Here is a 26,864-nt window from a genome sequence, read left to right as displayed (position 1 = left end):
TGACAAAAATGACAAAAATGACAAAACTGACAAAAATGACAAAAATGATAAAAATGACAAAAATGACAAAAATGACAAAAATGACAAAAAAGGACAAAAATGACAAAAATGACAAAAATGACAAAAATGACAAAAATGACAAAAAAATGACAAAAATGACAAAAGTGAAAGAAAGATAAAAATAACAAAAAAGACAAAAAATGGGAAAAAATTACAAACATAACCAAAATGACAAAATTGCCAGAATTGAAAGATTTGACAAAAATTAAAAAAAAATTATGCAAAAATATCAAAAATGGCAGAACTGTTAAAAATGACAAAAATGACAAAAATTACAAAAATGACAAAAATGACAAAAATGACAAAAATGACAAAAATGACAAAAATGACAAAAATGACAAAAATGACAAAAATGACAAAAATGACAAAAATGACAAAAATGACAAAAATGACATAAATAACAAAAATGACAAAAATGCCAAAAATGACAAAAATTACTAAAATGACAAAAATGACAAAAATGACAAAAATGACAAAAATGACAAAAATGACCAAAATGACAAGAATGGCAAGAATGCCAAAAATGTCAAAAATGACAAAATTGACAAAAATGACAAAAATTACAAAAATGACAAAAATGAAAAAATGAAAAAATGACAAAAATGTCAAATTTTAAAAATGACAAAAATGACAAAAATGTCATAAATGACATAAATGACAAAAATGGCAACGAGCACATCCTACCACAGTCCACGTGCAGATTACTTTGCGTGTAGATAAAAAAACAATATGTTTTAGATAAAAAAAATATGTTTTAATAAATCTTTTTTGTTTTGTTTTTTTTTTTAACTCACTACCGTTTAACCCTCTGCTTCTACACAACTCCATAAATCAACGCCATATGAAGGCGCCTGATAATTTAACCAGCAAACACATTGAATCACACATAGAATTTAATGACCGAGTAGTCGCGTCAAAACTACCGCTTGGCGCACGTGAAGCTTACAACTTTTCCACGTGCAACCACAGGCCACCTTCCGAGCTTAGCACCGGTACGTTCGGCGACATTTTCAACGGTACCGGAGTTTTGCTGGACAGAGTGAACCGGAAGTCCCGGAGTATCGTGGCCAAACCAACGCGTGCCTGCATCATTCCGAAGCGCATTCCGATGCAAATCCGGGGCCCCTGACCAAACGGCAGGAAGCTGTACGGATTACGTTGAGCGGACTCGGGTCCCGCGAATCTTTCCGGATCGAACCTCTCCGGATCGGGATAGAGCTCTGGATCATGATGAATTGCGTGCACCGGAACAATCAATGTGGAACCTTTCTTCAGCGTTACGTTGCATTCCGGTACCCTGTAGTCCTGGGCCACGTAACGACTCAAGACGGTTACTGGTGGGTATTTGCGAAGCGATTCTGCGTGATTCGAGAATTTTCGATTATAATTTAAGGATCTTCATGTTTTAAGTGAAAAAAAAATTACCATATATACATTGATCGATGTAGTGCATATCCTGGACAGCTTCATAAGTCATCAAGCCGTTGTGTTTTTGAAGAGAATCCAGAACGCTCTTTCTAGCCCGGTCTTGAAGACTTCTATTGAGTGCTAACTCGTACAAACAGAATGTCATGGTAGTGGATGATGTTTCAAATCCGGCTAGGAAAAAGACAAACGCTTGAGCAGCTACTTCTTCTATAGACAGAGGATCCGCATAGGACGAACCATCTTCCATTGGTTCGGAATTTTTCAGTTTGATCAGTAAACTCATGAAATCATTTCGCTGGATATTATTATTTTCCCGATATTCCACAGTGTCTTTCACAGCTCCAATGAAAAACCGAGACACGTCTTCATCGGTCGTCGTGACATGGAATTTTTGGGCAGTTGTTCGGAATTGCTGAGCTATTACAATTTTTAAGAGTTTCAAGGTACCGAACTGGAAAACCTTTTTTCCCATTCGCCTGAATTCAGCATCCGGATCATGCAAACTGTTACATTCTAATCCAAAGGCGCAGCTGCCAATAACATCAGTGGTGAATCGTGCCAAAATTTCCTTTATTTCAATATCCTCTCCCCTAGCTACTTCTTGAAACATGAGTTTTTCGAGCTCATCAGCCACCCCAGTTATGATCGGAAACATCATCTTCATCTTGCCCCCGGTAAATGTTGGGGTAAGTTTCGCTCGGAGATTTTTCCACTTGCGTCCCGTCATTGCAAACAGATGCCCTGAAAGGGGATCGTCTTTCACATTATTATACACCGATCGATCAGGAAAGTACTCGAAATCCTTCACTAGAACCTGCTTTATAAAATCCAAATCGAGCGCCAAAGCCACCGGATTAATGAAAAAGAATATTCCTCCAAAGGGTTTCCCACTGCGTTTCAGCTGCCGATAGCATCTTTCCATTAGTGCGGAAATGTGCTCTTTCCGTCCCATTCCACGGAGATTTCCGGCGGGGAACATCGGTTTCACATAAGGAACTCCTCGATCCTTCCAGTAGGAATATCTTTTGCGCACCCATAAAGCAGCCAAGGTGAGCGTGAGGATAAGTAAATATATCCACATTTTTAACAATTTGCTGGGTTTAAGAATTAACGTTATCTGAACGACGCCTCACCTGTGACTGAATGTTAGGTGAATTAAGTTTCCCATCCGAGCCCATTGTGCCTGGAGTAATTATTGTGTATGGATGACGGGTGCGATTCAACGTCTATCATTATAGTTGCCGGCAGATGAAGTCCATGATTGGATTGGTACTAGTTTTGTTCGTAGTGAACTGCGCCTTCATTTAGAGTTTTGAATATTGAGTGTAAGGTGATGATATTCTTCATGGTAGTGAAAATAAATAAGACGACGTCCAAGGTTTCATTAACTAAAAGCAGTTCCTAGATTTCAAACTTTTGTGTGAAAGCAGTGTTAGATGCAACATTTGTGTACCACAACAATTTTTCAATTTTTATTTTCATATAATGTAATAAAGTTATCATCAAATGATAATCAAATGATTGTGATACAGTTTCGTACAAAGTGAGATAGTTTTTTAAAGTTGTAGATTATCATAGAAAATGCAAAAAATCGAGCAATAGATGAACAATTTTTTTCATTTTTCGATACCGTAAAAAACTTTACCCAGTATGACTGATTAGCTTAATGATATCACCTACAAACTTTATATTCCTTTTATTATTTTATACCAAAACTGTTGATGTTAAAATATTTTTCGGACAATCTTCAAATTTTATTAAATAAATATTTTTATAATTCAGTTACCAGTCTGGGCAAAAAGCATCAAAATGCAAATAAATCATTCACCTTTTAAATTCATTTCCATGGGCTGGATTATGATTGTTGTAGATCACGCGTTTGTCAATTTCTAATTTTCATTCATCCAATCATTAATTTTTATGATTTCAGTTCAGCTAGTAGAAATTTTTGTAGTATTTTTTACCCCTGAATGTATGTAGCACCCTCCGGCCTTTTCTTTAAAAACATTTTTGACAGAAAACAAGTAAAATGTAATTCCAACAAAACATATCAAAAACTAAAAATTTTCATACGTTTTCATTTGATTTCCCATTTGAAACAAAGTTTGTTGCAGCTTACCCTTTTTCTAAGCTAAGTATGATTATCTATGGACATCAAGTTTTTAGAAGCAATTGAAGTTGAAAAATGTTGCATGATGCCCCAGTTGACGGTATAAGCAGGGTTATTTTATTTATTTACATAGTATTCCGTCTCACGACATACCTTGACGAACATAATTCCTAAAATTCACTCGGTCCATGGCAACCGTTCTCCAATTTCTCGGGCATCCCACGTTCGCCAGATCACGCTCCACTTGGTGTAACCATCTCGCTCGTTGCGCCCCCGCTCGTCTTGTTCCTACCGGATTCGTAGCGAACACCTGTTTTGCAGGACAGTCGTCCGGCATTCTCGCAACATGTCCCGCCCAGCGTATCCGGCCAGCTTTCACCACCTTCTGGATATTGGGTTCGCCGTAGAGTCGCGCGAGCTCGTGGTTCATCCTTCGCCTCCACACTCCGTTCTCCTGTACGCCGCCAAAGATGGTTCTTAACACTCGTCGCTCAAATACTCCGAGTGTACGCAGGTCCTCCTCGAGCAATATCCATGTCTCGTGCCCGTAGAGAACAACCGGTCTTATGAGCGTCGTATACAGGTTAAACTTCGTGCGAGGGCTAAGTCTTCTCGACCGCAGTTGCTTGTGGAGTCCATAGTAGGCACGACTTCCGCTGATAATTCGCCTCCGGATCTCACGGCTGGTGTCATTGTCTGCGGTCACCAATGAGCCGAGATAGACAAAGTCTTCGACTATCTCCAGCTCGTCGCCGTCGATCGTGGCCTTGTTATTACTGGACAAGCAGGTTCGGTCGGTCTCGGATCCGCAGGCCAGCATGTACTTTGTCTTGGACGTATTAATCATCAACCCAATCCATCCTGCTTCGCGTTTCAGTTTGCGGTAGATCTCCTCCACCGCCGCAGATGATCTGCCGACTATATCAATGTCATCGGGAAAGCAGATAAATTGACTGGATCTGTTGAAAATCGTGTCCCGCATTTCGCCCACCGCTCGTCGAATAACACCTTCTAGCGCCACGTTGAACATCATGCAGGATAGATCATCACCTTGTCGAAGCCCCCTGCGAGATTCGAATGAACTCGACAATTCACCCGAAATCCGCACACAGCACTGCGTTCCATTCATCGTCGCCTTGATCAGTCTAATCAGCTTCCCGGAAAAGCCGTTCTCGTCCATGATTATCCATAGCTCGTTTTCGGTCGATCGTGTCGTATGCGGCTTTGAAGTCGATGAATAGATGGTGCGTAGGGACTTGGTGTTCACGGCATTTTTGGAGGATTTGCCGTAATGTGAATATCTGGTCTGTCGTAGACCGTCCCTCCATGAAGCCGGCCTGATGACTTCCCACGAATCTGTTTGCTTGCGGCGTTAGGCGGCGGAGTAGGATTCGGGACAACACTTTGTAGGCGGCATTGAGGACAGTGATCGCTCGGTAGTTCTCACAGTCCAATTTGTCGCCCTTCTTGTAGAATGGGTATATTACCCCCTCCTTCCACTGCTCCGGTAGCTGTTCTATGTCCCAGATCCGCATCATCAGCCGGTGTAGACAATCGGCCAACTTGTCCGGGCCCATTTTGATGAGTTCAGCTGCGATGCCATCCTTCCCAGCCGACTTGTTTCTATTCAACTGGCGAATGGCTTCCTTAACTTCACTCATCATTGGGAGTGGCTCCTCTTCGTCGTTGGCTACGCCGGCGATGTACCTTCCCCCACCGTCTTGATCTCCTGCATGTGCGCCGTTCAGGTGTTCATCGAAGTGCTGCTTCCACCTTTTGATCACCTCACGATTGTCCGTCAGGATACCCCCGTCCTTATCCCAGCACATTTCGGCTTGCGGCACGAAGCCTTTGCGGGATGCGTTGAGTTTCTGATAGAACTTTCGTGTTTCTTGGGAACGATGCAGCTGCTCCAGCTCCTCGAGCTCCTCCTCCTCCAGGGGGCGCTTTTTAAGCAGGGTTGTCAACTGTTTTTCGAAATAGTCTGGAAGATTTAAATGAAATTCTGGATAGCTTACTTTTCAAAGTGGTGACCTCTTTTTTTTGGTCGCCAGATCTCAATGTTGCAAATAGTTTGCCGTTATTAATGGCTTTCAAACACTTCTGAATTCATAATTCCTAATTTCTTATCATTTCCTGTCATATTATACCTAGAACATTTTGAGTTTTCTTAGTTTCTTAGAACAATTTATGTCGTGACCTAAAAGTCTGGAATTGTCTGAAAGATATGTAAAAAGTCTGGAAACCTGAAAAAATGTCTGGCAGAAGTTCAAAAAGACTGGATGATCCCGACAAAATCTGGAATGTTGACATCACTGGGTATAAAATAACTACTCCCGCACCCGCTTAAAATTTTTGCCAGTGGTCGGTACGATTAATCCACTATTTTCAACATCTATTGAACTTAGAGGCCACGTAGACTACTTAGGGTGGTGTAGAGTAAATGTCCACGCTTGTCCAGATAGGAGGGTAGGGGTTTGGGTCATGTCCACGTGGACATGCTTACTTCCAAAATATTTTCAAAAGTTGATTAATTATAAAGATATTTAAGTCAAATTTTAAAATTGCAAAGCTTCCAGTTTATTTAAGTTTAAACAATAAGTATAGCCACTTGAAAGCAAGTGGATATAAATATGGTAATTTAGAAATTTGAAATTTTTAAAATTATTTTATATCAGGCAATGCTTATTCGTTTTGTTTTCAAAATAAGTCATTTTAATAACAAAAAAAATTGCTTAAAACTTTTCAGAGATACCTAAAAGTGTATTTTTATAATGTATTTTTTATTTTTTCTAAATTTTAAAAGTTGAAAATTATAGAGACGCAACTCTATCAACGTGAAGTTGGAAAACAACTTTTAGTTGAGTTGCAACTATGAGTTTTGTGATTATACATTACTGCACAATATTAAAAAGCAAAGGAAAAAGATTAGAAGTTCGGTTAATAGTTTTGTTTGAGGTTAGGACACAGGGTTTTCACAGGAATCTTCGGAACGACACCATACCAATTTGTGACCAAAACTTTTTTCGAATGTTTTTTGAATTATGGCTAATATTTCATTAAGTTAATGAAAAAATTATACAAAAATATAACTTTTACATCATTCAGTGCGTGTAACTTGTGTTTAGCAGTGATTTTAGCAATATTCTGGATGATAAACACGCTAATTTGGAGCACGCGAAGCTTTGATCAGCTAAATACAATGATATGAAAGGAGAATTATACCTGCTTAAAAAATAGCGCAAGGTATTTGTGAACTCCTTCTAACCTGGGGGAGGAAGACTGAATAAAAAAAGAAAAAAATCTTTCAAACGTCAAATTTCTCTCATCAATCTACCAACCAGTGCGAAGGTTCAAAATTTTACTTTCTTATTTAAAGATTTTAAATAAAACTTTTTAGATGCTGGAAACCCCTTGTTTTGCATTTTACAATTATTTAATTAGGTTTTGTTTCACTTTGGCAAATTCTTGCATGTTCAGGCGTATTAAGACGCTAAAATTTCGTTGAGGTTTTTGAAGCTGATAAATAAAATGTTTGATCAATGGTTGTTCTTAAAAATAGCTTAAATAACAGATTTAGATTTTGGGTACTTCCCATGGACCGAGCAACATTTTTATATAGTTTAAAGTTTATATTTACGACAAAGTTGACAGACTGGTATTGGATTATCTAGCTGGTGTATTCGATTTCGATGTTTACTTTTGAATCTGCAGCAATTAACTCAGAAGACTTCAATGTAGCATCTAAACAACTGAGTTACATGACTCGCTACACAAAACTGATCATCTAAAGTTAAAAGTTGAACGATTACAAATCTTTTCAACAATTGCTGGTTTTTTGCCGAACAGTAAAAAAACGATACAGAAAACGATACAGCTAATTTCAGTCTTCCTCCCCCAGCTTCTAACATGTGTTGTGACTTGTGAGCCTACTTGGTTGAATAATTCTACTATCTAGAATTCCAATTCTGAATACTTTCTCAAGATTTTATGAAACATCGTCTGCTTTTTATATAACTTACTACTCCATTTTCCGTTAGAGCAAGTTCACTGGTGTTGGGAAGAAGTGGTAGAAATTTTGTCACTTTTTGTACATTTTGAAAATTTTGCCAAGCAAAAACATTTTCAAGATCTGTGGCCCTTCAATTTTTTTAACAACACGTGTTGTAGTATCGGTTGCTGTGGTGCAAAAATCGCAATATTTCTATCACATATGGCTGAAATAGAAACAGTGCTGTAAAAAAATACAACGCCCAAAGATCTTGGAAACATTTTTGCAAAGTAAAATTTTCAAAATGTCAAAATTTCTACCACTTTTTCCCAACACCAGTGAGCTTGCTCTTAACGTAAGCTTATTGGAAGGATCATTACAATTGGAACATTGTGAAATGTGCTGTAATACCCAGTTACAGCACATTTCACAATTCACAAAACGAACATTGTTTGGGCAGAAAAATTTAGAGCAGCTTACAAATTACAACTTTTGTTCTGTTTGTTCAAACATGAGGGACATTTTTGACTTATTTGACAAAGTGCATAGCCAGCCAAAGGGGGCAAGAAACTTTACTATCAGTGCTTTTTCGTTCGCAATAAATTTTTAAAAATATTACGACTGACTCATAGCTTTATTTTTAGAAATTTTCGTGAAAAGTATATCACAAATTACTGAGATATTTCAACTTAAACGACTTAAAAAGTAAATATTGTACATATTTTTCGATTTTTTGTCTTTCTTTCCCAACCCCGCATGTAGACGGGGTATATTTTGCATTTTATCTTCCTAACTTAGAATCAATCTTTTCTCTGGAGAAACCAATCCAGAATGCCAATATTTTTTTAGATCAAAATCATTTTACCATTCATTCTTTTAGATAAAAAATACGTGGACCAAAATTTTCCAAGACTACCAAAATGATAATTTTTAGAAAAATTTTTCCTTTTCCAGTTTTATCATGTTTTAAAGGTTTTTTTTTTAGCTTTATCATTTGAAAACTGCTTGCTAAAAAATTTTCATTAATATGCTAGAATAGCATATTTTGAAATATTTTGCGCAAGTTAAAATTATGATTGGGTTTGGTTTAATGTCGATTTTAGTCAACCCCTTCTAAAGGTGGGATAGAGTTTAAGAGGGTTGATGGAAAATCTCATCTGGTTTCTCTGGAAGAGTTATATAAAACATACAGAGTGCGTCATCAGGATGTGTGCAAATTTTCAGTCGTTTTCTATAAAAATATCAAACTTTTGTCAGGATATTTTATGCCATTTATTCCAAATCAGATTTAGAATGCAACGTCGATTAAATGACCACCCTCAATTGATAAGCAAAAAGCAGCTCTTTCGCGAGCATTCTGCATGCCATTGGCTAGAATTTCGGGCTTCATAATGGATATTTCAGATCGTAGGCTTAAGTTCGTCAATGTTTTTGGTGTGCTGGCATAAATTTTACTTTTGAAATATGCTCAAAAAGTTTGGTACCGTTGATTCTGAGAACTAGGAGGACAGCTCAAACCACCATTTTTTGAGACAATGATGTTCATTGTAAGCACGCACATTTTTCACAACTGAACGATCGTTTTCGATGTAAAGCTCTAGAATTTCAGCATGCTCTTTCGACTTTCAAATCAGATTCGACTTTCAAATCGGATCGATATGAACAAATTCGAAACTCATTGAAGTTGGAACATCATTTAAGAAATTGCTAATTTGATTCTATACTATTGGAAAAAAAAATTCAACTAAACATAATTCATTGAGTGCTGGAAGATGTTGTTAAATTATTAATTATTAGATTAATAAATCTGTAGAAATTATAACAATTTTCCAAGAAAATTTCTTTTCGGAAAAAAGGAATTGTTTTGTTTTTTTTTTTTAATTTTTCTTCATATCTATTCTGCTAGCTCATGCATACATTGGAATAATGTAAAAGAAATACCATTAGTGCTTTTAAAATCTGTGATATTTTTACAACTTTTTAATGTGTTTTTATAATTTTCAAGAAATAAAAATGACTAAAAAATAATTATAAAATTGAAACGAAAAAAATGCAAAAATTTTTTTTTGGCTCGCAGACAAATCGCATTTCTAAAATTTGGCCCGCTGGCTGCAAATGTTGGCCACCCATGTTTGATGTTTGTGTTTATTTTCCCAACATTTTGCCTAAAAAAATGGGATGCTATTTTTTCAGTTCGTTTTGAATTATTCCAGCAGTAATTTGATGTTCCGCTGGTTCTTCAGGTTATTTGGAGTCATTCTCTCGGTGTTCTGCTCCAGCAATCCGGTTGATTTTTGAATGCTGCGACGCGACAGTCAGTTCCGCGACCTGCTGGATTTTCATTTAAACATCACTGCGTGGATTCTTTGGCGCAAACGCCTTCTCCCACCAGGCTTGCAGCTGCTCCCGCTTTTCCAACTTTGATTTACCGCCCGAGCGGAAACTATACGAAACATAGCGCATAAGATAGAAAAGGGTGAACTATAAAAACGCGACAGAGAATGGTTGAGAGCTGAAGTTTTCCCGTGATACAGGACGATTGTTCGGGTACTTGTGCTTTCGTGAAAATTTTGACCACAATTTCAGGAGAAATGAAGCGTCCCGAGATTCGGGAGGGGTCCCATACGAATTTCGAACTAATTCAGCAATTTCCCTGTGGTAGAGGTAGAAAGTAACTTTTTGGATTTACCTTTTTTCTCGGTGAATTGTACCTTTGTATTCTGCTCAATTCAGGTAAACTCCACCTTGCTACGTAAGCTTTACCTTTCTTAGATTTACCATTTTTTTTGGGTGAATTCTTACTTTTTTGGCAGCTCGATTCAGGTAAACTTTACATCGTTGTGAGGTGATTTTCATCACGACAAGGTAAAAGATACCTTTTTGAACTTCACGAACACATTTTGCATTTTTTTTTGTTTTATTGTTTTCCTTGGGCATAAAGGATCTCAGAAAAACTTAATGTTTCTTTGAAAAGATCTAATTTTCCTAACTCTTAGGCCTACTAAGGTAGAAATTGATGTATGGGAAAAATTTCATGATCGAAATTCCGACCACATACAATTTTAAGATTGGCTTAAAAAAACTGACCTGAACTAAACTTCAGCTCAATCGGATTTGTTTCAGGAGTGCCCCAAAGGGGTCGTTCAAATATTGCATAACGCAATTTTCGAGCATTTTAAACACCAACCCGCCTCTTCCCCCATACGTAAAACATTCGTCTCAAAATTTCTAAGCAAAATCCACAAAGCGTAACAATCTGCTATATCCCCTCCCCCCCTAAAAGCAGCGTTACGTAATATTTGAATGGTCCCAAAGCGTTCAAAGTTTCAATTTTTTGACTCTCAAAAATTACCAAAGGGGGGACCAAAGGAATTCGGAAAAATCAAAATTATAATTTTGATCGGGGGACCAAAGGAAACCAAGAAAATTGAAATTTTTATTTTAAATTCAAATGACTAGGAATGACATGAAACATCGAGATCTGGTGTTATCACGAAAAAAATGTTGGTCAACAGTCGACTTTCTGGGACAAAAAACGAACGGTTTTTTTTGTGATGGTCCCACAGGCCCATTTGGGTCCTTCCTCCACCCCATACGTATCTTTTGAAGAAGAAGGGACAGTTTATCCTTAGGATAATATGTATTGTTTACTTATGTTGTCAATACCTGTACGACTTGTTCATCTTACTCCCGCCTATGTCCATCACCGTAAAAATTTCTATCTAATGTTCCGTCAGATCTTCATCACTATTGTATGATCCTTTTTAGGATTAGTCCTTGTTTCAAATTGTATGTTTTATGTAATTTATTGTCAGCTTCTTAAAAATATTCAAGTTTGAACTGTCTTTGATGCTGTTATACATTTTCAGTCCATTGTAGAACACAGATCGTTTGGTCATCTCTTTTTTTGTATTTGGTAGTCTGAAATCTCGGGCTCTCCTTGTATTGTATCCGTGTATGTCAACTCCGTACTGCAGACCTTCCAATAAATAGGATGGTAACATTCCTTTTTTCATTTTGTAGATAAAAATCATACTGTTGTAAGCAATCCTCTGCTTTACTGACATCCATTACAACATATCAAGCATAAGAGCACTAGGAGTTTTTTTTTTGTTTCGATTATAGTCGTTTTACCATCTTTATGGCATTCGCGACTTTATCAACGTTGCAGTTGGCGGATCGTTATTGAAAAACTTATCCGGTATGTACAACTGTGTTCGATGTTTTGCTCTTGGGCTCGAACTCGCGGACATCGGCTCAGGAGACAACAGACTTGCCAACTGAGCTATATCACAAGCCCGGCACTAGGAGTATATCGGTTGCATCGTATTACCACTCGCATTATCTTGTTTTGTATTCTTTGCAGCCGCTTTGTCTGCGTGTCTGATGCATGAAGCAATATTGTAGCGCAATAATCGAAGTGTGGCATAATAACAGATTTCACGTAGATAGTTTTTGACCAGAAAGTCATATATCTGCTTATCCGACAAAGTATTCCATATTTCATAGCAATCTTCTTAATAGTGTAGTCAATGTGGGCTATAAAATTTAACTTTTCATCTATCTGTACTCCTAAGTATTTAACTTGATGTAGGTAAGTGAGCCTTATTTTGGCATGCTCCTTATCTTGGCATGCCAAAATGCATTTTGGTGATTTTCATTCCAAACATACGCCTTAAAATGAAAAAAAAAATCAAACATAAAAGAAAATCGCATATGGCAACATTCTGCATAGCATTTGTCTACAATTCAATCCAAATGACTACATAATAATTTTTTTTCGCATGACAAACTGCAAAGAAAATTATGATCTTCGGAAAAAATCTAAAATGAACGTACCTTGCTAGTGCATCTGCCATCTTCGGATTGATTTTTAAAACATACTTCCTTATGGAAAAATCACTAAAATTACCGTTGGTTACAGCAAAACATGGAAAAAAATATAAAATTATAACTTATTCCAAACAACGTACATTTTCTATCTAGAATTCAAGAAAATATAAACATTTTTTTGCCTAATCTTGGCATGCAATTCCACAAATAGAAGTACGCATGTATGTGTGAAAACGACATCAGCAGGCAGTCGGCAGCCGGCAGCCGGTGGCCGTTCGTCGGCCGATGGTGCACAGTGGTCTGGAAATTGAAAAGCTGGTCGAAAGTAAAATGAATGATTTCATAACTTAAAAATATCATGAATGTATTGTGGACTATAATCAATTTATTTATCTCTAAAGCCGACTCAAACGAATTTTAATCTTAGTTGGAATTATAATGCTACAATTTGAGCTAAATTGCGAGAACTTTTCTTATCAATAAAATAGAGGTAAAATAAATTAATTTACCGGATCCGGATCCGAATTGATATCTTGGATCTCAATGTTGAAGTGACTATATCCATACCCAAAAAAATCTTTGATTTGTATTGAAGAATTTGCTGCGTATGTGTCACTTTGAAAGGAATTGTTATAAAGTTCACATTATGACACTCTAAATATTATATTTATTTATAAAAATAATTGCACTGCAATGTTGAAACACTATGTTGTAACGAGCTTAAATTTTTATTGTTTTCAATTTCATGTAAAATCAAAAATAATATTTTGACAAAGTTTGTTTTTTATTATAGATCACTGTGCATCAGCAGAAGGTGATGACGTTTGTTCTCTGTAGGAAAGGAATATTCGATGGAAGCGCTGCCTAGTTTGGGTAATGATTTTGCATGAGTGCGAGTGAGATGCAGCCCTATTTTCACACAGCTTTTGAATTTGCTCTTCGCTTCCGTTGCCTATAGTTCCCAAACGAACGAGTGAGATGCAATCTATTTCTATCAGGCTGGTTGGAGTGAGCAAAAGTTTGTCTTGTTCTGCTATCCGAGTGTACGCATACGGTTGCTATAAAATTCCTAAGGGCGACATTTTAAACATTTATGATTCAAAGAATCGTTCGCTTACTTTAGTCTAAGCTTCAGTTTGCTTCATGCCTCGGTCATAATGGTTTTTAAAATGTCGGTCCTCCTTTTATGGGAGTGGAATAAAAAAAAATATGAACATTTACTATCTTATGTTAACCTGTTAACTTCAATTGAAACAGATCTATCATGATTGCATGTTAAAAATTAAGCGAACGGTTTTTTTTTGGTTGATTTATAAATATATTTATGTTAACCAATGCAATAGTTTCTAACCTATTTGTTTTAGATTATCATTCTTATAATAGAAATTTTAAACACACAAAAACTGAAATAAACAAGTAAAACTTTTTTACGTAAGATTATACTTCTGTATGCAAATATCAATTCTAAAAGTTTGTGCAACTTCGATTGCCACACTAGATCACCCACCGGTCGCTGATCCATGACTGAGGCGGTGTTACGGCTCGGGCGCAAACTCTCGTATCTTCATGAGGGAGATTCTTATGCCTACCCAGAGAGAATGTGCTTATGCTTTCATCCATCCATTGGCGTCCCACACATGTCCCTTCTTCTCGGAAGAAAAAAAGTTACAAAAAGTTCTGTTCAGTGTGATCATTATCAATGTATACGTAAAAAGTGGTAAAAAATTGTATTTGATTTTAACTCTTAGCATGATCCCTTTTTCCACATTCAATTCCACCTTCTTGCATGCGCAAAACTTAATTCGAACAAATAATCAAATTTACTTAAAATAAGTCTTTAGCGAAGTCCTAAGTTTCTAGTAACAAGCATTCTATTCCTCAATACAATGAGTTCAGGCTTCCCACATTCCAGTTGACGGAAAGGTTTGGAAGACTTACTCAAATGTCCCTTCTTTATACAAATTTTTTAAGAAAGTTGATTGACTTGTTGATTTAAGATTTTTAATATTTTTTTCAGCACGTTATTTTCCTTACAGCCACGTGCACCGCTAGTGAACGCGTCCACGCCCATGTATATTCGTTCATCTTGATCTCACAGCTCGATCCAACCTTTGCTCGTAGAGAGAGTTATTTTCACCCATTCTTCTCTTTTTTTACTTTGCTTTGTTCCGTGCTTATCAAGGTGAGCATTAATGATTTTAGAAGAATAATTGTATTCGTGATGGGCTCGCTCTAGATAGCACACAACTACAACTACACTTGAATTGCATACCGATTCTCATGAGATTGCCTCTGTAATAGAGAAAAACTTTTCTTCCGCGCCAAAACATAATTTAAACATATTTAATTCTCTTTCCGTTTTTTGCTAGCTAAATCTCCCCAATGTCTGATTTCAATGGCTGGACTTTTTTTTATAAAAACACCTGCTCAATTCAACGTAGGACTTAATAACCGATTGAGCCACATTCTTTCAAGTTCAAGTTGATTCGAAATTATTCCCTTCCTGACCGATGTTTAGTTTGTCGTTTGCTTTACCGCAATAGCTATCGTTGTTTTTCATTTATCATTTGGACTTAAAATAAATTCTGAGCTTTTAAGCAACAAGTTTTTTCTGCATTGGCAAATTCTTAACAACAAGCGTCAATTTGCTAAAGAAAGCATTCAATGAATCTCACACACACATTCAAGAGCCGTTCTAAAAACCTTTCCGTTTACTCTCAGGAGCTCTCAGGTTGATCTAGTCTCGGGGTGACAAACCAGGCTTGCCAGTTATTTTTTCTAATGCGTGTTTTAATCTATAACCAATTTTTTGAAATTGCTTCAATTTTTTTTTCACATTTTTATTATTGATGCTTCAATAGAATCAAAAATATCTGACTTCATATCCTTGTATGACTACCATTAAAATAAATAATAGAATAGTATTGTATAATATAGTAATAGAATGAACTATCGTTCAATCCATAATAATGATACACACGTACCACATAAATGTACCTGAATGATAACGTATCCTTTCAAAAAAAGAATTTCACGCTCAATAAATTTCAGAATTTGCAACAAAGGCATTGCTGTATTCAACTCCTGAAATTTTCGCTTGCTTATTAAATAGTTACCGCTATATACTGAAGAATTTATGTTTGGCAAAGGGAGTTCTATCTTACATCCTCCATTTTTTTATTCTAAACTTGTAGATCATATTTCCCTTATAATTTTGCACCAATCACATTTTCACCCTCATCTGTAAAAAATCGCTGTTGGGATAATTTTTTTCCGGTTATGCTTTGCCTATTGTTCTTTGCTAAACATGTTAGATTTATTTTCCAGTTCCAAATATTCACATCACAAAATATAATCCATAGTGCTTCAGTTTTCGATTTTATTCCATTTCGTTAGGCACATCTGTTTGTTACTCACTTTCACTTTTTTTATTCAAATTTTTGATTCAGTAAAAAGGTTTACAACCTTTTCTTCTCTGCAACTTTTATTTTAATGTCAATAGAATTTTGCAGATCTTTTCTTGGAGATACAATTTTTAGCACATTTTATTCCTAGGGAATTTCCAAAACAGAATATTCTCAAATTGTAAACCTTGATTTCCTCGAAATTACACTGTATGTTAATTCTTTATTTCTAGTTAGCTTCATTATTTATTATCCTATGTTTTTTCTATTAAAGAACTCTTGATTTTATCAAGTTGAGCTATTTGTTCTCGGCACATTAGAAATATATATATTTGGCCTAATTGTCATCATATCTTAATTGTCTCTTGTATATAATTATGTTTTTTTTTTTTTTTGCACAATTGTACGATTTTAAGTTTTCTTTTTGTTTTTGCTTCTCGAGCTTAATTATTCGTTTTTTCTATATGTATTCATGTTTGAGCTCTTCCAAATTCGTTATTGAAGTCGTACCATCTCGTGACTGTTAATGCATTTTATTTCGGTCCACTGATAAGCTTTCACGAATTGTCATAGCGGTCCTCTCAACTCGCAATCTTTCAACTGTCTTTGGGGTTCTTCCAAATCGCAATTCTTCAACTGGCATTGCGGTCCTCCCAACACGCAATTCTTAACTTGTTTCTGCGGTCCTCCCAACTCGCAATCCTTAAACTGTTCTTGCGGTCCTCCCAACTCGCTTTTCTTAACTATAATTGCGGTCCTCCCAACTCGCATTACTTGATCTCATTCAATTCTTGTGGTCCTCCCAACACACTTTAGCTTTCAGCTGTCCTCCCGACACGCTATTGTTTTAGGCTTTTATAGTGGTCCTCCCAACACACTACCTAAATACAGCAGTCCTCGTGGGCTGTTTTGTCATCTATGCGGTCCTCCCAACTCGCATTTAAATTGTTTTCACAACTTATCAAATTTACAATACTCACATTTCTTCAAACGCTCTATGATTTTTGTTATAACAAAAAAAGGTAATTCAGCAACACTGGTTCCTCTTGTTTATGTTTTATCACTTTTCTCACTTTATTGCTTTGGTGGGTGATCTCTGTTGAAGGTTCGGTTACATACAACAATTAAATCGTGAACTGTGATTGTTTCCATTAAAAAGAGAATTAATATCACAGAAAAAAGTTTGTGAAACTATCCTGTCGGTCGCCAAATGTGCAACTTCGATTGCCACACTAGATCACCCACCGGTCGCTGATCCATGACTGAGGCGGTGTTACGGCTCGGGCGCAAACTCTCGTATCTTCATGAGGGAGATTCTTATGCCTACCCAGAGAGAATGTGCTTATGCTTTCATCCATCCATTGGCGTCCCACACAAAGTTGAATGACATTTCGTACTTCCGACTTGGTGAAAACAATACAGAACAGTGTTGTGCTTCCTTCCGGGATATTTTCAATAAATTGGTGGGGCTGTTGTTGTATTAGTGAGGCAGAGACGGCCAATTTAAGGTACTCATAAAGGGCCAAAATTCGGCGCGGGGGCTACAATAAGGAGCATTTTAATCAATAGTTTGATCAGGTTTATCTCAAATTATCAACCGCTTTCAAGCAAGGACATATTTTTACTACATTTCAGGCTAGTAAGCAATGATATTTGTCGAAGGACTTTTGAAGGTACACATTACAGGAAGACTACAATCATGGGAAATCTAGTCAACCATGCCTTAGGGGCCAAGATTGGGTACATTTACCCCGATTGCACAACCATCAATCAACAAGTTTGAACACTCTCCAATCCTCCCAACTCGCAATCCTTAAACTGTTCTTGCGGTCCTCCCAACTCGCTTTTCTTAACTATAATTGCGGTCCTCCCAACTCGCATTACTTGATCTCATTCAATTCTTGTGGTCCTCCCAACACACTTTAGCTTTCAGCTGTCCTCCCGACACGCTATTGTTTTAGGCTTTTATAGTGGTCCTCCCAACACACTACCTAAATACAGCAGTCCTCGTGGGCTGTTTTGTCATCTATGCGGTCCTCCCAACTCGCATTTAAATTGTTTTCACAACTTATCAAATTTACAATACTCACATTTCTTCAAACGCTCTATGATTTTTGTTATAACAAAAAAAGGTAATTCAGCAACACTGGTTCCTCTTGTTTATGTTTTATCACTTTTCTCACTTTATTGCTTTGGTGGGTGATCTCTGTTGAAGGTTCGGTTACATACAACAATTAAATCGTGAACTGTGATTGTTTCCATTAAAAAGAGAATTAATATCACAGAAAAAAGTTTGTGAAACTATCCTGTCGGTCGCCAAATGTGCAACTTCGATTGCCACACTAGATCACCCACCGGTCGCTGATCCATGACTGAGGCGGTGTTACGGCTCGGGCGCAAACTCTCGTATCTTCATGAGGGAGATTCTTATGCCTACCCAGAGAGAATGTGCTTATGCTTTCATCCATCCATTGGCGTCCCACACAAAGTTGAATGACATTTCGTACTTCCGACTTGGTGAAAACAATACAGAACAGTGTTGTGCTTCCTTCCGGGATATTTTCAATAAATTGGTGGGGCTGTTGTTGTATTAGTGAGGCAGAGACGGCCAATTTAAGGTACTCATAAAGGGCCAAAATTCGGCGCGGGGGCTACAATAAGGAGCATTTTAATCAATAGTTTGATCAGGTTTATCTCAAATTATCAACCGCTTTCAAGCAAGGACATATTTTTACTACATTTCAGGCTAGTAAGCAATGATATTTGTCGAAGGACTTTTGAAGGTACACATTACAGGAAGACTACAATCATGGGAAATCTAGTCAACCATGCCTTAGGGGCCAAGATTGGGTACATTTACCCCGATTGCACAACCATCAATCAACAAGTTTGAACACTCTCCAATTTTGCGGTTGCCAATGATCATCCAGTTGGTTTTATTGAGATTCAGACACAACTTTCTCTGTTTTAGAAAATCTGCAATATTTTTCAAATCAGCATTTGCTTTTTGAATAACAAGCTCTAAGTCATTTCCACTCCAGTAGGAGACTGAATCATCAGCAAATAGCTTAAGACGACCGTACTGTAGGCATTGTTTCATGTCGTTGATGTACAGTATAAATAACGATAGACCCAAGACAATTCCTTGTGGGACACCTAAGTTATTTGCTCTGTATCGCGAGTAAGATGAACCAAATTTTGTTCTTTGTATTCTGTTATCTAAATAATTCTTAAACCAGTTAAGAACCGTATCATTGATACCAACTCTCACTAGTACATCTATCAGCAATAACCGATCAATCGTTTCAAATGCTCTCTTAAAATCCAAAAACACAGCAATTGCGTAGCTACCATTTTCAATATTGATCTTCCAGTTTCGAAGTATAAAATTCACAGCAGCTTCTGTTGAATGTTGTTTCCTTAATCCAGACTGCTCTGCAATAAGTTTTCTGCAAAACGGCCTGTCAAAAAATTTTGAATGCGTTGAAAGTGCCCCAAATTGGTATGAGAAATTAAAAACCTGTGAAATTTTAAGCGCTGCAGGTTAAAATTAATCCTAGCCTAATTTGGGCCAGATCAGACGACGGAAAGGGGTGCTCAGCTAAAAGAAAAATTGAATTATTTAAATTAAAGTTATTAAAGTTTGCAGCAGAAAAACCTTGAATAAACTTCAATTTTATTTATTTCCCGATTTTTTCGATTTTTAACAACATATCACCTTTGATGGCGAAAATGGGACTGGCGGGATCAATTTCCGCCTTCCCAGAGCAGGTGTGCCCCAGTGTGAAACGGAAATTGTCCAGCAGCTTGGCCATCGCTACTCGACTTTGCATCATCCCGAACCGCATCCCGATGCATATCCGGGGACCTTCACCGAATGGAAGGAAAGCAAAGGGGTGCCGTTTTGCTACCTGATCCGGATTAAATCGGTCGGGATCGAACCGTTGCGGATCCGGATAGTATTGCGGGTCATGCTGGATGGCGTAGGTCGGGATCATAACCGAGGTTCCTTTTTCGATGACCGTTGGGGTTCCGGGTATTTTATAGTCCCTGGTGGCTTGCCGGAACACATTTGAAGCCGGTGGGTACTTACGGAGTGATTCTAAGGGCAAAAGTTCATTGTTAATTAGTTTTTTGGAAAATTTGTAACATTTCACTAACCGTTTAAGCAATTTTCCAAGTATTTCATGTCATGAACAGCTTCATACGAAAATGATCCATGTCGTTTGAGGGCGTCGCGAACATCAGCCCTAGCTTGATCTTGAAGGTCTTGGTTCAGAGCAAGTTCGTACAAACAAAATGACATCATTGTGGAAGACGTTTCGAATCCGGCAAAGAAAAACACAAATGCTTGAGCAGCTATTTCTTCCAGAGTCAATTTGCCTAAAGTATTCATTGCTCCGTGTTCCAGGGGCTCATCATTTTTTAACTTGATCAACAAGCTCATAAAGTCGTTTCTTTCGATGTTGTTCCGCTCCCGATATTCGACGTTATCTTTCACAGACTTGAGGAAGAAATCTGAAACTTTTGGATTGATAACAGTCACTCCCAGAGCGCGAGCTTGAGGTCGAAACTGAGAAGCTAGCAGAATTTTGATAAACAGGAATGGGTTCGTATCGAGAATTTTGCGACCCATGCTTCTGAATAGAGCGTTGGGGTCTTGTAAGCTATTGCATTCCAGCCCAAAGGCACAGTTTCCAATAACGTCCGTAGTATACCTTGCCAGATACTCCTTCATGTTCAGTTCCCCATTCTGTGGTAGCTCTCTCCCGATACATTTTTTCAGCTCATCTCCAACTTCATTCACGATCGAAAACATCATCTTCATCTTGCCGGAGGTAAACGTTGGCGTCAATTTGTTACGTAAATTCTTCCACTTTTCCCCATCCAATAGGAACAAATGTCCCGTCAACGGGTCATCTTTCTCGTTGTAGTACAAACCCCGATCTTAGAAGTAGTTGAAATCCTTCACCAAAATGTTCTTAGCCAGGTTCAAATCCAACACAATCGCCACGGGTTGGATGAAGAAAAATATTCCCCCAATCAACCCACTTCCCTTCAGCTTTTCGTACTCATCTCTCAGCTTTTGGGCCAAATGCTGCCGACGGCCAACGCCCCAAAGATTGCCAAATGGAAATTGGGGAACGGCATAGGAAATGCCACGCACCTTCCAGTAGTTGTAGCGTTGCTTCACGAAAATCAACAACAGCGTCACCGCCGCTATCAGCAGCAAGTAAACCATCGGCAAATTTTCTGAGATATCGTTGTGCTTGTTTCAATAATTCCTACAACTAGAACGTCTGATCACGACGGTAGTTCAATTGATACTAAAATCACTCGATGGCGGCAAATGTCTCGCGTAGTTGAATGACTGGACATTATTTCGGTAGACAGATTAATCTTGAAATAATTTTATCGCTTATTTTTCGCATAAACTCAAAGTCATTGATTTTCAACTTCTTTTTTGCCTGTTTTGAATTGCTTTTTTATTCAAACAATATTATAAAAATAAGAACTCTTGATTTTTTCAACACGAGTCATAAATTAACGTAAATATCGTCGAGTGCTGAAAAAATGGAGTTTTGTAAAGAGTTGCATACATAATTTTATGCAAAATCGAAAAATTTCCTCGAAAATTTACTATCCTACAACAAGCGCATGTCAACAAATAACAACATGTGGACGACCATGCTAACGACTGAAAATTTATTATCAAGTAGGTCGTGGAATGTACTTTTCGTTACTGAATTCAGTGCCGAAAAGAAACACTTTTCGATATTGTTTTCAGTGTCGAAATGTTCACTTTTCAGCACTGACTTGCATAAAAGGAAATTAATATGGACTAGAAGGAACATTTGCAGGGGGTAGCGAGTTTAAGTCTCGGGCGTTTGCTGCAGCGTGTAAAAATCATACAACGCTTATTTTTATTTCACTTCTGAAGTCATGTTAATGTCACTTCCTACTTTTGATTTTTTAACATTCCCAAGGTCGAAAAAAGTCGAATTTCTACTATGTTTTGTGAATCAACAGATCTTGGGTCTTCCAAAAAGTAAAAAAAATGCGATGAGTCTTGATCTGCTAAATATCAGCCCTAAGTTCGTTATTTTGCTTTTGCCCCCCTCCTCCTCCCTCAATCTGATTAGTATAGAAACAAAAATCGTACTTATTTCAAAATTCACATTTCAAAACCTCAAGCTTTGGAAATCGTGACGAAGTTAAAAAAGGGCAAACCATATCAAAACTAAACAGCAACAGGTTAAATCAACAGATTGATTTAAAACCTTTTTTAATGTTAATAAGATTAACACTTTTATTATCATTAGCGTCAGTCAATTTTAACAACTTTTGGTTATTTTTATTATTTTTAATCATGTTGTACATAAATTAAACACTTTTTCTATGTTTTCGACCGGGGAAGATATAGCAATTTGAATTTGGATCAAACAAAGATTGTTTTTGAAACACTCGACGTTTCAATCAGTTTTGATGGTCTTTTTCAAGGGAATTTGCTGTCTATTTTTTGTCGATTTTGTCTTCGCCCAACGGCTAGGTGTGAATACCTAGCCAACAGACAGCAAATTCCCTTGAAAAAAAAACCAAAAAAAAACTGGTCGAATCGTCGGGAAGTTTTAAAAACAAGACCGGTAAAGCCAAATTAGAATTGTTTTTTGTTTATAATGTGCGTTATAAACAGAGCGGGATTAAGCCATCGGGAGGCCCAGGGCAATTTTTCCCTGGGGCATCTAGGATTCGATTTTTTTTTCAAATGCTATCCCAGCGAATACAAAACATTTTAAACGTTTAAAGGAACTGGAGAAAAGTTCAGTATACTGTCTTCAAACAGACACATTGCGGAAGAGTTTAGAAATTTTTCAAAAATGAATGCTCTGAATTGAACTGTATATAACACTAAACGTACCGGAGGCGGTCAAATGACGGTTTTTGAACTTTAAACGATGATTACGCCTTATATAATTGTTTTTTCGCAAATTTAACGACAGGACTTTTTTTGTTTTTGAAATGCAAGTATTTTTGCGTTTTTAAATTTTTTTTAAGTGTTACGGTTTTCGAATAACGTATGTGGTATACCTATTCATACCGCGAGCGGTCAAATGACGGCAAACACCGTTTTCGCTAAAACTCCCTTGTTTCTCAACCGATTTCTACTAAATTTATAGTTTTGAAAAGCTTATAACTTGACTCAAATATGTTTCTCAGACAATTTTCAGCTACAATCAATAACTTTAAAGTTATTTACAGTACAAGAAAAATTTTATGAAAAAACATGCTTCAGGAAAAAGGTTGTAAATCAGTTATTAAGTGCTCGAAAAAAATTTCACTTAGTGCCTAAGAAAGCTGAAGTTAGAAGCTATATGTTACACATATGGAAAATTTTTTTGAAAATTTTCTAAGATCATGGCTACAAAAAATGTTAAAAAGTTGTGTAAAACCCGTACTTTTCAATCAATAAACCGCCAAAGCTGTTCCTGTTACAGTAGAAAATTTTGAAAAAGTGAATTGAAAAGTAGACGTAATTTTTCATATTTTGGCATCTTTAGATTTTTTGAAATACGAAGTACATAATTTATGACGACTTTTCAAAGGTAGCTGTTTTTCGAACTTTTTATCAATTTGGATTTTCTAAGACAATTCCTACACCTAAGCTCAGCTTTGCACTGGATTTTGAGTACGTTAACGTAAGGTTTAGGCAATGAAACTATATGCAAAAGAAAGCTTATTTCATACCGGTTCTAGTGGTGTAACTGCATTGGCGGTACAATGCTTGGCAAAAATATGATAAATAAAACAGTGAACTAGTTTCTGAATTTTGAGAAGAAAGAACAAAATCTTGCTTGGCAGACGGGCGCAGTGGGTGGTAATATCTCAAAGCTATTTTGCACACGAAGACGGGTGAAAGGAAACGAAAAAACAAACAAGCATTAGCTCAAATTTTCTAGTTTTACTTTCAGAAATATATTTATTATATTTTTGTAAAGCATTGCACCGCCAATGCAGTTACATCACTAGAACCGGTATGAAATTTGCTTTCTTTTGCATATAGTTTTATTGCCTAAACTATACATTAACGTACTCAAAATCCAGTGCAAAGCTGAATTTGGGTGTAGGGATTGTCTCAGAAAATCCAGATTCATAAAAAGTTCGCAAAATAACTACCTTTGAAAAGCCGTCAAAAATTATGTATTTAGTATTTTAAAAATCTAAAGATGCCAAAATGTGACAAATTACGTCTACTTTTCAATTCACTTTTTCAAAATTTTCTACTGTAACAGGAACAGCTTTGGCAGTTGATTGATTGAAAAGTACGGGTTTTACACAACTTTTTTACATTTTTTGTGGCCATGATCTTAGAAAATTTTAAAAAAAATTTTCCATATGTGCAACATAAAGCTTCTAACTTCAGCTTTCTCAGGCACTAAGTGAAATTTTTTTCGAGCACTTAATAACTGATTTACAACCTTTTTCCTGAAGCATGTTTTTTCATAAATTTTTTCTTGTACTGTAAATAACTTTAAAGTTATTGATTGTAGCTGAAAATTGTCTGAGAAACATATTTGAGTCGAGTTATAAGCTTTTCAAAACTATAAATTTAGTAGAAATCGGTTGAGAAACAAGGGAGTTTTAGCGAAAACGGTGTTTGCCGTCATTTGACCGCTCGCGGTATGAATAGGTATATACAAAGTGTCGGTATGTTTAGTGATAAATATGATTCTCATCCGATTGATAAATTGTTATCAAAACTAAATGAGACTAGAAATATTCATGTTAAGAGTTCACTCAATGATATTAGCAACTCAACTTTGAGATTATTTTAATGATAATTAGAGAAATGATTTTTATGATAATTTGGAAAATGATATGCTGAATTCAGGATATTTACTTCAGTAGATGATAAAATTTTGATAAAATCAGTTGAAAATGTTTCAATACGAATTTCGAGTCTAAGACAGAAATTGGGATGGAAAATTTATAAAGAAATCCTGTACAGTCGATTGGTCCAATTTTAGCAACTAAATTTTTTTCAAGATTTTATTTTCAAAAATAGGGAGGAGAAGGGTTTAGAATTCATAAACCAACGGAAATTTCAATAATAATGATTGAAAAGTAAAAGTAATAATAATACCCGGTTTTAACCCGAATACTTCCCGGGTAAAATTCTGAAGCTTCTCTGTTCTCTCTTAGCACTTTGAGCCAGTTTTGGCTAAATAAGCTGCTCTTTCAGTGCAGTAACCATTACTTGGAATGTTAACGTTATAATAAACATTATTTTTATGCAAGGCATTTGTATGTATTGAAAATGAGAAGATGTTTTTCCTTATTTTCAACCTGTCCTTTACAGAATATGCTGACTGATTTGTTTCGTTAAAAAAAAAGAAAATTGAGGTGTTTTGTCTCATATTCTTATTTTCTTTCGAATTTTTTTTCGAAATCGGTTCTCACCATTTTTGTTCAGATTTTGGGCTGAAAATTTTGAAATTCATGACCAAGATCTTGATTTTCTCAACCCGCAAAATGCGGGAGACCGGAAAAAATATAGCAATTTGAATTTGGATCAAACAACGATTATTTTTGAAACACTCGACGTTTCAACCAGCGTTGATGGGCTTTTTCAAGGGAATTTGCTGTCTATTTTTTGTCGATTTTGTCTTCGCCCAACGGCAAGGTGTGATTACTTAGCCAACAGACAGCAAATTCCCTTGGAAAAAAAACTGGTCGAAACGTCGGGAATTTTTAAAAACAATCGTTGTTTGATCTACATCCAAGACCGGTAAAGCCAAATTAGAATTGCTTTTTGTTTATAATGTCCGTTATAAACAGGGCGGGATTAAGCTATCGGAAAGCCCGGATCAATTTTCCCCGGGGGCACCTAGGATTCGATTTTTTTTTTCAAATGCTATCCCAGAGCATGCTAAACATTTTAAATTAACAGAACTGGAGATGTGTTCAGTATACTGTCTTCAACTAGACATATTGCGGAAGAGTTTAGAAATTGCTCGAAAATGAAAGTTCTGAATTGAACTGTATATAAATATGATTCTCATTGGAATAAATTGTTATCAAATTGTTAATCTAAATGTAACAAATGTTTCATTCCAGTCTCTCAAAGTGGTATAAGTACAAAAATCGATTGAAAAAAAAAATCAGAATAAAGATTAAACGTTTAAAACACAGAATCAGTTTTCATTGAAAAAAGTCAGATAAGGAATATCAATAAATTGAATCTGGAAAAAGATAAGACTAAAAACTAAATAATACTAGAATTTTCATGTTAAGAGATTCATTTTCATTGATTTCCTGTTTTTCATACTTTTTATCTAACGTTCAGCAAGTCCGTGCGAAGAAACCGGCACTGGGGGAGGGGGGAGGGGGGGGGGGGGTGGTGTTTCGAAATTCAAATTTACTCATGTCCATCAGACAAACTCGAAAAAATTAAAAAAATTACTGATAAAATTAAAAATAAATTAGAATCAAAGTTTCAAATCAATGTTATTTCTGGTATGTTTTAAATAAATGATTGAAATTGATGATCTTTATTCTGAACTAGAAATGTAAAGTCAATGTTTTCAAAACATCAGGAAAACAAATGCCAAATAAAATTTCGATTAAAACCAAATTTTAAAGCTTCGGACATAAGAATCAGTGCACAGAAATAAAATACATAAAATATAAAATTCCATTTAAAAAAAATTAAACTGAATTAAAAAATAAATTAGGATTAAGATTAAGATTACATCAAAATGATATAAATTGTTATTATTATTAATCTCATAAGTTGACATTTCTTTTCTTAATTTTTAATTTCAGGGTTGAATGAAAATTCATATGTTGAATCTGAAATTTGAATAAAAAATTATTCACGATTTGAAATGTGTATTATCGATAGGAAAAAAAAAAATTCGTTTGAATTTTAAAAGAATTTTTCCAAAATAAATACATAGATGATGACTGAATTTTATTTGATAAAATAAAGAATACAGTTAATTTTATTTCAACAGTGCAAGTGACCAGAATCAGAGAT

At 36.2% G+C, this 26,864-nt stretch overlaps 1 protein-coding gene across 1 annotated transcript; it reads right to left on the bottom strand.

Annotated features, from left to right (window-relative positions):
- Window positions 1-837: 837 nt before the first annotated feature.
- On the bottom strand, window positions 838-21,136 carry LOC129741149 (uncharacterized). Its single transcript, XM_055732857.1, is given in 4 exon segments — window positions 838-1,418; window positions 1,486-2,616; window positions 19,518-19,928; window positions 19,988-21,136. Coding segments are annotated over 4 exon segments (3,039 nt in total). The 5' UTR covers window positions 21,069-21,136; the 3' UTR covers window positions 838-1,002.
- Window positions 21,137-26,864: the final 5,728 nt, after the last annotated feature.

This window comes from Uranotaenia lowii, chromosome 2 (genome assembly GCF_029784155.1).
Source record: "Uranotaenia lowii strain MFRU-FL chromosome 2, ASM2978415v1, whole genome shotgun sequence".
Lineage (NCBI taxonomy): Eukaryota > Metazoa > Arthropoda > Insecta > Diptera > Culicidae > Uranotaenia > Uranotaenia lowii.
The sequence above is the reverse complement of the archived record's forward strand: the minus strand, read 5'-3'. Positions and strand labels throughout refer to the sequence as shown.